Here is a 12395-nt window from a genome sequence, read left to right on the forward strand (position 1 = left end):
TATATTACCCTGATAAATCTCATAATAAACTGGAGCCTTGCTACAAATATTCAGCATATGCATTTCTGATTATAAAAATGTTTCATGCGTCAATTGATTTCATGGTTTTATTTTTATTCACTATGGCAGATTCTGTCACAAAACCCCATCCCTTCCATTCTTACGGCTTGCAAATTTCAGTTGCTGCATTTATAGCAAGGTAGTTTAATACATATACATAAACAATCAAAATGTAAAAACAAAAGATTTGGGAACCGAATCATTATAAATGACTATATTATCTTGTAATAATACTGGAATGACATTTATAAGGCTAATCTGCTACTATCTTGACTAACTCCTGAATTGTGTGTCATACGCGTACAATTGATTTCTTCTTTTTTCTGAGTTTCTTCACCAAGTGCGTTTTCAATTTTAGACAGAGCAAATCTAAAGCATTTATGTTTGAAGTCTCTGCCCATAAATGCATATAGTAAAGGGTTTAGGATGCTGTTTGCGCTAGCAAGAACGGGAAACACCTTTATGCAGATTTGAAATATTTCTGACTGCTGATGTTCTTCATTTGTTTCCATCAATACGACAATATGATAGGGCAGCCAGCAAATGAAGAAAGCACCTATCAGAGCAGACATGACCTTCAATGGTTTGGAGGACTTAGTCATTTGGTTGTTCCTCACTCTCCAGATGATGACAGAATAACAAGTGATAATGATTAAAAAAGGAACAACAAACCCAAACGCAAACCGACTGAAGACAACAGCCAAGTGGCTGGAGGGTGGCTCATAATTATTATAGCACTTAATACTTTGCCCTTGCAGCGTGGTGTCCCGGAAAATTGCTGAAGGAGAACTTAGAGCGATAGAAATAATCCAGGCCAGGATGATGACGATGGATGCCTTCTTCACTGTGCGTTTGTTCTGTGCCCAGACCGGGAACACCACAGAGATACAGCGGTCAATACTGATGATGACCAGTAGGAAGATGCTGCTGAACATGTTGAGGAACAATACAAAGGAGGTGAATTTGCACATGGAGACCCCAAAGATCCAGTTGTTAGTGGCCAGGTATGCAGTATTTAGAGGGAGAAAGATACAGTACAGGAAGTCAGAAATAGCCAGAGAAAGATACCAGGCTGTGTTGACGGTCTTCTTCATCTTGAATCCTGCGATCCAGATGACCAAGCCATTGCCACTGAGTCCCAAGACACAAATGATGACATTGACCACTACCAAGATCACACAATCCCACTGGCAGGAGCTGTCACTGACAGTGCCTTCATTATAGTCATATCCACTATCATCCGGTATTAATTCCATTGCTTTTCTTCTTTCTGAAAATACTGTAAATAAAAACTCAGCATTATTAACAATAATACTAACAATAACAATAATTTTGCATGTAAGTGTGACTAAAGAGTTTTAGCTCACTTAGCCTGGAAATCATCATGATAAAAAACAAACATTAACTTTTCTGTGCCTACCAGTGAGTTACATGAGACCAAATACGCATTTGCAAATGACTAATTTTTCTATGCAGATGCATAACATGTACATGACTAATATATTTTCATCATACTAAATACATAATAAAAAATACAGTGTCGAGAAGAATCTGAAGTATAAAGGCAACAGCAAAATCCTCACTGAAGAGCTTACCAGTTTACTATGTGCTCACAGAAGCTCGGGGTTGAATGGTACTCATCTGGAAGCAATTTCATGAAAATGTGGCCGTATTGCAACAGAAATTAGGTGTCACATTTCCTGTTTTCAACCACTTTTACATATTTTAGTTCTTTGACAGAGTGGCGTTATGGTGCAGTGATTAGCACTTTGACTTCCTACCAGTGTTCAAGTCTCTGCCATGGCTGCATGCGTGTGGAGTTTACCTGTTCATCCTGTGTCCTTGTGAGGTTATCACTGAGTACTCTGGTTTCCCCCCAGAGTCTAAATACATGCTAAGGTACATTGGCATTACCAGATTGTGAACGCAGTGTGTGCCCCGTCCTGGGTTAGTCCCTGTCTTGCTTCTAGGATAGACTCTGGACCCCCAAGAAAATGGATGGATCATATCCAAATTTGGCTTTGAAATGTTTCTGTGGACACTATTATTGATACCATCCCTTTCATAAACTGTTTGTTTTTTTATTATTAATGACGTTATATGAAACGTTAGTTAACCTAATCCAGTTTATTAGACGTAATACAAAAGAATCCCAACCTTTAACATGGCCAGAGTAGCCTAGCCTGCGCTTTCATTTACCATGTTTAATACAATTATATTTACTCCTAATGCTATAGCTGTCACGGTAGCTCGCGATCGCTCGGTGAGCGTGCAGGCGGGCGAGCGAGCAGGAACAGACAAGCAGGCTGAAGACGGGGTAAACGGGGTTTTAATAAAGAAATCTGGGGCAGGGAACACAGGACGGTAACAGACATCAATGACAGACAAAGGGTTAGTGCACACCAGAGACTTAAATACACTGAACTAAACAGCAGAGAACAAGACACAACTGGGCACGATCAGGAAACCACACGTGGGTAATTAGGGGGCGTCACAATAGCAGGTTGCAGTTTTGGATTTTTATTTTTTTTATGGATAATGATCATTGTTTTGTCTTACTTAAGGATATGCTGCCTGTGCACACAGTGCTACAGGGTCACATGCACACAACGTGATTTCGAAATGCTTTCGGTAAAATACATGCGGTTCACATGTCTGCTATGAATGCTGATACTGAATGCTCTCTCTCTCTCTCACACACACACACACACACACACACACTATTAATAATACATTCAAGCTGAATTAGGAATGCACTTGGCCCACAACCATTTTCAACTGCTGATTTTATTTATTCAGGAGAATATTTAGCTTCAAATTTTATGTTTAGCTCTTAAAGAAATACTACAGCCCTCATTGGGAGTGTTCCCCAGACTAAGACGTATCCACTCAAGACAGATTCAGATGGACAAGCAGGCACAGGATAGCACATACATCTAGATGGAAACTGTAACCCAAGGTGGTCAAGTTGTATTCCAATTGAGCGTGTGGAGACCTACGAATAAAACACATGGACGATCGCAACCTTCCCGGCATCTTTCACATTTAATTTTAAAGGGCCTACTTGCTCAGTATCTTTTCCCAGCAGCTCCTCTGAAGCTGTCCAATAGCGTTACACCGCCACAGCAGCTTGGAGATGTAGTACGTTTTAAGTAATACTGCTACAAGAGGACAGCAGAGGAAAATTAATTTCCACTTATGAGGGGAAAGAAGTATTTGACAAACAGGTTTATGTTCTTATGTGTCTGCTATATACACCTATTTAAAAGATCATATGGTTTAATGAAGATGTTGTGATGAAATAGATTAATGGACCAAATATATGGTGAGATATGAGGATTATGATTTGCTCGATCGCATAGTATTTTGCGATCCTTTGCTTGGAGAAGAGGCATATGTGTGAGGGGATGCCGATCATACACCTTCCATCACTATGCCGAAAAAAGTAATAAGGAATGCAATGGGAGGTATAGAATAAGTTGTATTGTCTGGGTTTAGGGGTTTGGTACATGACTTTCAGGTTACAGTGACTGTGTTTCAAGTTCCAATGTTATTAAGTAAACAATTGTGAGAATTTGTAATGTTTTCATCTTCCAATCTCCATCCACACACCTTACAATCATTTAACTAGTACAGGGTTACAGTGATCCTGAAGCCTATACCAGAGATTATGGGGCACCATGTAGGAGGTGCTTTATATGGGATGCAGGTTGATCACAGAACACAGACACTCAAACATATACATACATCCATAATGGGAAATTTCTAGACACTGATTCATCTTAAAAACTGTATAATTCGAAGAAACAGAGAGTACCTGAATTAAATGCAATTAGACACAAGAAGATCATGCTAATTCCACACATGCAGCCAGGGGTAGGATTTAAACCCTACAGAACTGGAAATGTAAGGTTACATGTCACGCCCCGCGTGCCTTTTCCCCCATGTTCCCTGATGTGTGGCTCTAATGAGCCTCACCTGTTCCTCGTTTAACCCTGCCTCTCTATTTGCCCTCGTGTGGATGATTCCAGATGCCTCTCGTCTGCTCCTTCATCTGTGGTGCATATAGTGCCTCCTCGTCCCGAGCTCCCCAGTCCGTTTAATGTTATGTTACTGACCTTCTGTGCCCCTCCATTTGGCCTGCTTCCTGTGTATCCTCCTTACCTAGTTTTGACCCCTCGTGGTCCATCTCCTTTTGCCTCTCCCATTGTGTTTTGCTTTAATAAAGCCCCTTGCCTTTGCCTCTGTTCTTCCCGCATCGTGGCACTCTCCTAATATTCATTATAAAACAATATTATTATTGTTTGTTTATACTGTATCTTACATTAGACCCTTATGATTAGGGATGTCCCGATCAGGTTTTTTTGCCCTTGAGTCCGAGTCATTTGATTTTGAGTATCTACCGATACCGAGTCCCGATCCGATACTTCTATAATACATAAAAATAGAATAAAGAAGTGCGAAGAAACAGATCCAGGATGTTCCTTATTTCTTATTTAATTCACCTTATTTTAACATTCAACAACTCTGTTAACAAACAGAGCACTTCTGTAAGGTAGCTTGAACAATCAAGTAATAAATAACATAAATTCTTCACTTTTGGACTAGTGCAACAGTAAATATAAAAAAAGTCTAATATAAAAACAAATAGCACCTCAACTTAAAATACCTGGCAGGCATGTAAACAAAAAAAATAAAAGTGCCACAGTGTTTGCAAAGACAGTAATGTGCTTTTAGGAACTGCACTCCTAACTCTTACTGTCATCACAGTAGTAAGTTTCACAGAAGGAAATGTATGTTTTTCTTAATGAAAACTAACATCTCTACCTTGTCAGGTTTGAGCCTGTTTCTGTTCTCATCAAGGACGTTTGCAACGGCACTAAAAAGTCTCTCACTGTCCACAGAGCTGCAGGGGGCCCTGAGATACTGGGTTGCAACAGCAGCCATAGAGGGAAAATGATTAGCATGTTCTTTCCAGTACTGAAGTGGGTCGCTTTTCTTAGGGGTGTTTTTTTCTGAGAGGTAGGTCTGCACTTGAGTTTCTGCTGATGTGGTACTCACAGACCATCCCTGTGACTGCCTCTCTTGTAAGATTTCCTCAAAGGCGATGTCCCGGCTGCTACATGCTTCATGATGTGGTGCCTTGCTCACTGGCTCTGCTGCAGCCTCATTTTCCTCTGGCACTGCACTGACAGCCCTCCTTCCCTCTGTCTTTGCCACCTCCTGGATAAGGTGTTCCTTTGCAAGCAACAGGTTGGCTGACGTTGTGAAAAAGCTAGAAACAGATAAAAGTAACACACAATTCAAAACAATAAGACAAGAGACACCACATAGCACAGCTCTTCAGTTAGGCAACTGCCTACACATGTACTCAGTTAATAAACAATAAAAAAAATCTAACCTTAGAACTAAATTACCCAAAACTAAATTAAAAAGGAAGTAAAAAATAAATTGGCTTAATACTGGTGTCTGGTGATGACTTGACTTTATATAAACATGATGTACAAAAGGTGCATTTTAATTTTACTATACTTACCCATCTTTGTATCTGGGATCTAGAAGAGTGGCTCAGTTTCAACATCAGCCAAGCGCTGAAGCACGGCCTCCAGCAGAGTCCTCTTCATTGTTTTTATTCCCTGGTCATCATCATCCTCCCGAGACAGAACACGTCTGAGGACTAATGAGTGAATGAATGACTTAATGAATGCATGGGATTATAGTTTGTTTTAAATAACATCAATAAATGTTACAGTATAAAGTAATACATAAAAATACAAACTACCTGTTATGGCAGGGATCACATCAGCTGCAGTTGCAGTCTCCCTGCTCACACTCTGATCAGCTCTTCAAAGGGGGATAGCAGATCAGCAGTCTTATTCATCAGCTCCCACTGGTGAACTGTCAGTGTTGCTGGTAGAGTGCACTCAGCTGCAAAGACACTAAGAGCACGTTTTTGTTGCAGTAGGCTCTGCAGCATGTAGAGGCTGCTGTTCCATCGTGTCTGCACATAAGAGAACATGATTCACTTTATTTTTGTGCAAATTAGGTGCAGAGCACATAATGTATTAGTGGCTTACTAAATCAAGTGTATGGGAAACAATAATAAAATAGAAATACATTAAAGAAAGTTACGCGAGGAATCTCACCTGTACATCTTGCTGTAGGCGCTTGATATCCATATTTAGACCCATCTGTATGTCTTCTAGTCGAGAGTAGGCTAATGGGGAGTGTTTAAAATGGCCTACAATCTTCCTTGCGTTGGCCAGGGTCTCTGTCACGCTGCGCTGAGACAGCAGGCCCTGATGCACACAGAGTTGACAGGAATGGGCGACACAGCCCACACTCGGCACCCCCATATCCCTCATAGCTTTCTTCATATTTGCCACGTTGTCACGCAAAATTACGTGGACCCGTTGCTTGTCAATTCCCCAGTTGTTTATCATCTTTTCCACCGATTCCTGGATGCGCTCTGCGGTGTGCGATCCGCGAAATTCCTGGACATGTAGGATCGCACGGCATAAAACAAAACTTCAGTCAATCCACTATGCGGTAAGGCTTAGTAGAGACATGGGAGCTACGGACGAACTCCAGATGTCTGTGGTGAACAAAACATAGGGTACATCTGATAACAGGACAAGTAGTTTGTCAGAAATCTTCTTATAAAGGGCTGGCAGAGCTTTCTCGGTGAAATAGTGGCGAGACGGCATATCAAATCGAGGTTCTACGTGCTCCATAAGTATAAGAAATCCAGGGTTCTCTACAAAGGCGAATGGCAGGTCACTCATTGCGATCATTTGTGCTATCTTGGCTGTGATGTCCTGTGCCTTCGCGCTGTCACGGGGCATTTTTTCTCTCCTCTTCAAACTCTCCTGCAGCGTGAGCTGACTCGTCTTCGGCTGGGTTACCTGGGTAAACTCGCTGTATTGTGTCGGGTGTTTGTTTTTGAGGTGCCGTATTAGGTTTGTTGTGTTAAATGTAGCCTTTTCCTTTCCACCACTTGCAATCCCAAGTTTACATATCTCACAGTTTGCTATGGCAATGTTGTTGTCATCAACTTTATAATACCTCCAGACCGCAGACATACTCGCGCTTTCCACTTCAAGCTGCTTCTGTGTTCTACTTTGCCAGCATTTAACCAATAGCGTCTCTGCAACAAAGTGATGTCATGCCGCACGCGTTGCTGTTTCTGTGTGGAGTCAAGAGGTCTAACTCTGGGCCACCGCATAACTATAGATGTGTTAAAAAATAATCTCTCTATAAACTCTACTTATAAATCTGGGGACCAGGTAAGAGCAGACCTTAAAAAAGGCATCAGAGAAGCAAAATGGGCCTATTCAATTAAGCTATCGAATGACCTCTCAGACAATAACCCCAGAAAGGTATGGGAGGGACTGAAACAAATTACTAATTACAAAGGCAGCGGGACATATATGGGAAACATGGACATCTCATTAGCAGAGGAATTAAACCACTTCTTTACTCACTTTGAGATAACTGTAGACACTCCTTCCATGCAAACTACCCTGCCCATAGCCTCCTCTGAGCTCAGCCCACACACACTCACCCTTCAAGAATATCAGGTCTGTTAGAGAAATATGTACTTTTTTTATTGTCATTTTGCTAGATGCCATTTCTTAGAAATAACTCCCTGCAGCAGCTTGATCTTAACTTAGCAATAACCCTTCTTAAGAACTGTCGCTTGAATATTTCCACCCCATACATGGTGATAAACAATGTTGAATGTTATTTGCATATCCTGTTTGTGTACCCCAATAAAAGATACTGCGAGGGGAGTTCCTCTTTCGAAGTTGGCTGAGTTCGACTGAGAGGCTGACACCTCGAAGTCAGCACCAGACTTCCCTTGCAGCAAGTAAAAAGTCATCACAGCTGTCTGTGGTTGGTTTCTAACGTATCTTTAGAAGAAGATAACCCTAACAAGGTCCATAATATATTCAGAGCAGTAAATCAGAGGAAAGCTGTTGGCCCTGATGGAATACCTGGGAATGTGCTCAAAGTATGTGCTGACCAGTTGTCTCCTGTGTTCAACAGACTTTTTAACGTATCCCTGTCACAAGCCAACGTCCCTCACTGCTTGAAATCTGCAATTATAGTCCCAGTCCCCAAGTCCTCTACCATCAGTAGCCTCAATGACTACAGACCCATTGCACTGACACCTGTGGTTGCAAAGTGTTTTGAGAAGCTGGTCCTAAAGCACATAAAGGACTGCCTCCTACCTGGCTTTGACCCCCATCAGTTTGCCTATAAGGCAAACAGGTCCACCAAAGACGCAATTTCAATTGCCCTCCACTCTGCTCTGCAACATCTAGAGAATCCTAGGACTTCAGTAAGGATGCGTCGATTTTAATTCAGAGTTTAATACCATCATCCCGGACATCCTTATAGCCAAGCTGGTTAACATGGACTTCCCCCCCGCTACATGTGCATGGATCAAAAAATTTCTTATTGACCGGCAACAATATGTCAAAGTTTGTAACCGGAGATCATCCACCCTGTCACTCAGCACTGGCTCACCACAGAGATGTGTGCTGAGCCCTCTGCTGTTCACCATCTACACCAGTGACTGCATCCCCACGCACTCTTGCAACACCATTACCAAATTCGCAGATGACACCACCCTGGTTGGGCCCATCACTAACGATGATGACACCGCCTATAGAGATGAGGTCCAGCGTCTGACAGAATGGTGTGACTACAACAGCCTAACTCTCAGCACTAGGAAAACCAAGGACGTGGTCATGGACTTCTGTAAGGCAAAAGCTGATGCCCCCCCCCTCTACATAAAAGGTGACTGCGTGGAGAGGATGTCCTCTTTCAAATTCCTCGGGACTTACATCTCCGAGAACCTGTCTTGGTCCATAAACAGAACCGCCCTGGTGAAGACAGCCCAGCAGGGTCCTGAGATGGAATAGGCTGCAGACCGACCTGCTGGTGTTCTTCTACCGAGCCACAATTGAGAGGTGCTGATGCACGCCATCCCCATGTGGTACGCTGGTTGTACAGGTGCCGACAAGAAGAGACTCCAGAGAGTCACCAGTACAGCAGAGAAGGTGATTGGCTGCCCACTCCCCTCCTTGGAATCCATTGCCAGCTCTAGATGTCTCTCTAGAGCCGGGGCAATTATAAAAGACCATCACCATCCAAACCATCACCTATTCATCACACTGCCCTTCGGGCAAAGGTTCAGATCCATCAGGTGCAAAACCAACAGACTAAAGAATAGCTTCTACCCGTGGGCTGTCAGAACTGTAAATGCACCAGATCCCTGGCATCATTCCTCCCCATTATTGCTATCCCTGGGAACTTACGGTGACCATAAGAGTATGTGGGTAGGTGAGTGGGTGGGCGTATGTGTAGATCCCCTCCATATAGCCATTTTAACTGTTGCTATTTTAACTGCTGTGTTATTTATTTATTTCATTTTTTTGAATCTTGTAATATCTCTGTCACTTTTCTTGCATCTTTGTGGTCTGTCAGTTAATTTCGTTGTCAAGGCAACTGAACAATGACAATAAAAGTCTTGAATCTTGAATTTAGGAAGTTGTTTGCAACAGCAAGAGTGGCGCAACCTTTGTGTGCATAAAAGCATTTGTCAGTCCTGATGTTTCGGGTTTATCAGCACTACAATATGGAAGGACAGTTAGACAATGAAGTAAGCTCCAATCCGTGCTGACATGACCTTGGATGGACCTTGGAACTTGATAATTTGGTTGTTTCTTATTCTCCAAATAGTGACAGAATAACAGGAGATAATAATTAGGAGACACTGCAAATCTACTGACTGTCTGACTGACAGCAACAGCCCATTATGACTGCAGCACATAGTTCTTCCCCTGGATTTTCAAAATGAAAACATGCAAAAACACAGGAAATGGCCAGACAAGGCTGAGTGTTTTTCGCACCCAGGGTGTCCTCAATATAGGCTCAGCTGCCTTCACACAATTTTCATACTTCCCCACTGCCCAGCTGGTCTGCTCTTTCGTTTCAGAGCTACACAGACATTCACTTAGGCCACAATATTATAAGCAGATTAGTAGTAGCCTAAAATATTAATGAGCAGCATATTGTGACACCCAAAAGTTAATAATCGGTATAAATGTGGCATTTCCTTAAGTTTAAGAACGATCTTTAAAATACAGTTCATACATTTCCTAAATGCTGGTGTCAGATTTTTCCAGGCATAAATACGCTGGTACGCCCATTACCTAACACTATGACCCCTGTCATGTCTTCAGCAAACTTGCTGATGATACTGTTTGAGCTGTACTTTGCTACATGGTCATTAATCAGCTGGGTGAACAGAAGTGAACTAAACCCAAAGCCCCAGTGTGCACTGGAGTTCAATGTATTCTGTGGTCTGCCTGCAGTTTCTCAGATAAGGTCCTGAATTGAGTTGTACAGGATAGGTTTGAAATCCTGCAGCTTCAACCTCCATATCAGCAAAATGGGGAGGTTTTACGTATGAGCACATAATAAAAAATCATCTAGTCGTTAGCAGGTCTTAAAATAACACTATAAGGCCAAAAGTACTGGGACACCTGCCTTTATACACACATGAACTTTAATGACATCCCATTCTTAATACGTAAGCTTTAATATAGAGTTGGCCCACCCTTTGCAGCTATAACAGCTTCAACTCTTCTTCACAAGTCCACAAGGTTTAGGAGTGTGTTTATGGGAATGTTTGACCATTCTTACAAGAGAACATTTGTGAGGTCAGGTACTGATGCTGGACGAGAAGGCCTGGCTCACAGTCTCTGCTCTAATTCACCCAAAAGGTGTTCCATCGGGTTGAGGTCAGGGCTCTGTGTGGGCCAAAGAAAGTTCTTCCACACCAGACTCGCTCATCCATCCATGACGGGACCATCCCCATACTGTCCCCACACCATAATCCCCCCTCCACCAAACTTTACACTTGGCACAATGCAGTCAGGCAAGTACCGTTTTCCTGGCAACTGCCAAACTCAATTCACTCTAGAAAACCCCTCTCCACTGATATAGAGTCCAGTGGCTTTACACCACTGCATCCCACGCTTTGCACTGCACTTGGTGATGTAAGGCTTGGATGCAGCTGCTTGGCCGTGGAAACTCTTGAGCTAATCTGAAGGCCACACAAAGTTTGGAGGTTGGTAGCTATTGTCAGATGGTTGGCGACTTTTGCACATTGTGCGCCTCAGCATGCGTTGTCCCCACTCTGTGATTTTATGCGGCCTACCACTTTGTGGCTGAGTTGCTGTTGTTACCAATTGCTTCCACTTTGTTATAACACCACTAACAGTTGTCCGTGGAATATTTAGTAGCAAGGAAATTTCACAATTGGACTTTTTGCACAGGCTGCATCACGGCACCACGGTACCACGCTTGAATGGGTCTGAGAGTGACCCATTGTTTCAAATGTTTGCAGAAGCAATCTGCATGTCTAGATGCTTGATTTTATGATTGATTTTGTGGCTATGGAGGCGATAGGAACGCCTGAATTCAATGATTTGGAGGGGTGTCCCAATATTTTTCCTCCACAACCATGTGAGAGACTGATAAAGTCATACAGAAAATTATTACTTCAAGTTATTGCTGCTAAAAGTGGTTCCACAAGCTATTGAATCATGGAGTGTTTTTCAACATGGCTTCTCAATTATTCCTTCATTTTTGTTAACTCTGTAAGTTCAGCTCCACCTACAGTCTCGTCCTCTATCTCGCCCTCCATTCGACGTTCGCTCCGCCTCCACATGCAGACTCCGCCCACAGCCTCGTCCTCTAGCTCGCTCTCCATTCGACGTTCGCTCCGCCTCCACATGCAGACTCTGCCCACAGCCTCGTCCTCTAGCTCGCTCTCCATTCGACGTTCGCTCCGCCTCCACGTGCAGACTCTGCCCACAGCTGTATTGGCCACAAAATGAGCCCCTATACCTTCCTAATAAATTATTGTGGTCTAAAACCAGGTACTTCAGTTTCATTGTCCAATCCTGTATCATGTTTTTATATAAGAAATCAGATTATCTGAGATTTAAATAAACTGAGAGTTTCTGTGGAAGATATGAGGAGAGTGGGAGAGCAATATTAAAACAGACAATGTAACTAAAAATATATATTTTTAAATACCCAAACAAGAAAGAGGGCAAGGCTTCTTTAAGGTTGAATAGCCAACTACAAGAAAACAAGAATGCAAGCCAAGTGCAATGGCAATAACAGGGAAGAACACCAAAAGTATTGGGACATAGGATGGCACCTTTGCAAAATGGGCTTCTATGGCGGAGGAGCTACGTGCAAGCCTCACGTCAGATGGAGTGGTGGAAAGTAGGCCGCCACTGGACTCTGTA

The 12395-nt window shown here is 42.6% G+C and overlaps 1 protein-coding gene and 1 long non-coding RNA gene across 2 annotated transcripts; both read right to left on the minus strand.

Annotated features, from left to right (window-relative positions):
• Positions 1-93: 93 nt before the first annotated feature.
• LOC125723231 (chemerin-like receptor 1) lies at positions 94-1796 on the minus strand. The gene is made up of 2 exons (XM_048999642.1): positions 1656-1796; positions 94-1339 (listed from the first exon to the last, which is right to left on the minus strand). The coding sequence occupies exon 2, from the start codon at positions 1314-1316 to the stop codon at positions 306-308; it is 1011 nt and encodes a 336-aa protein (XP_048855599.1). The 5' UTR covers positions 1317-1339; positions 1656-1796; the 3' UTR covers positions 94-305.
• A 2923-nt stretch (positions 1797-4719) lies between these two features.
• LOC125723310 (uncharacterized) lies at positions 4720-8481 on the minus strand. The gene is made up of 3 exons (XR_007386857.1): positions 5843-8481; positions 5597-5737; positions 4720-5335 (listed from the first exon to the last, which is right to left on the minus strand). It is a non-coding gene; the product is annotated as an uncharacterized LOC125723310 (long non-coding RNA).
• Positions 8482-12395: the final 3914 nt, after the last annotated feature.

The sequence above is a fragment of the Brienomyrus brachyistius genome, chromosome 2 (assembly GCF_023856365.1).
Source record: "Brienomyrus brachyistius isolate T26 chromosome 2, BBRACH_0.4, whole genome shotgun sequence".
Lineage (NCBI taxonomy): Eukaryota > Metazoa > Chordata > Actinopteri > Osteoglossiformes > Mormyridae > Brienomyrus > Brienomyrus brachyistius.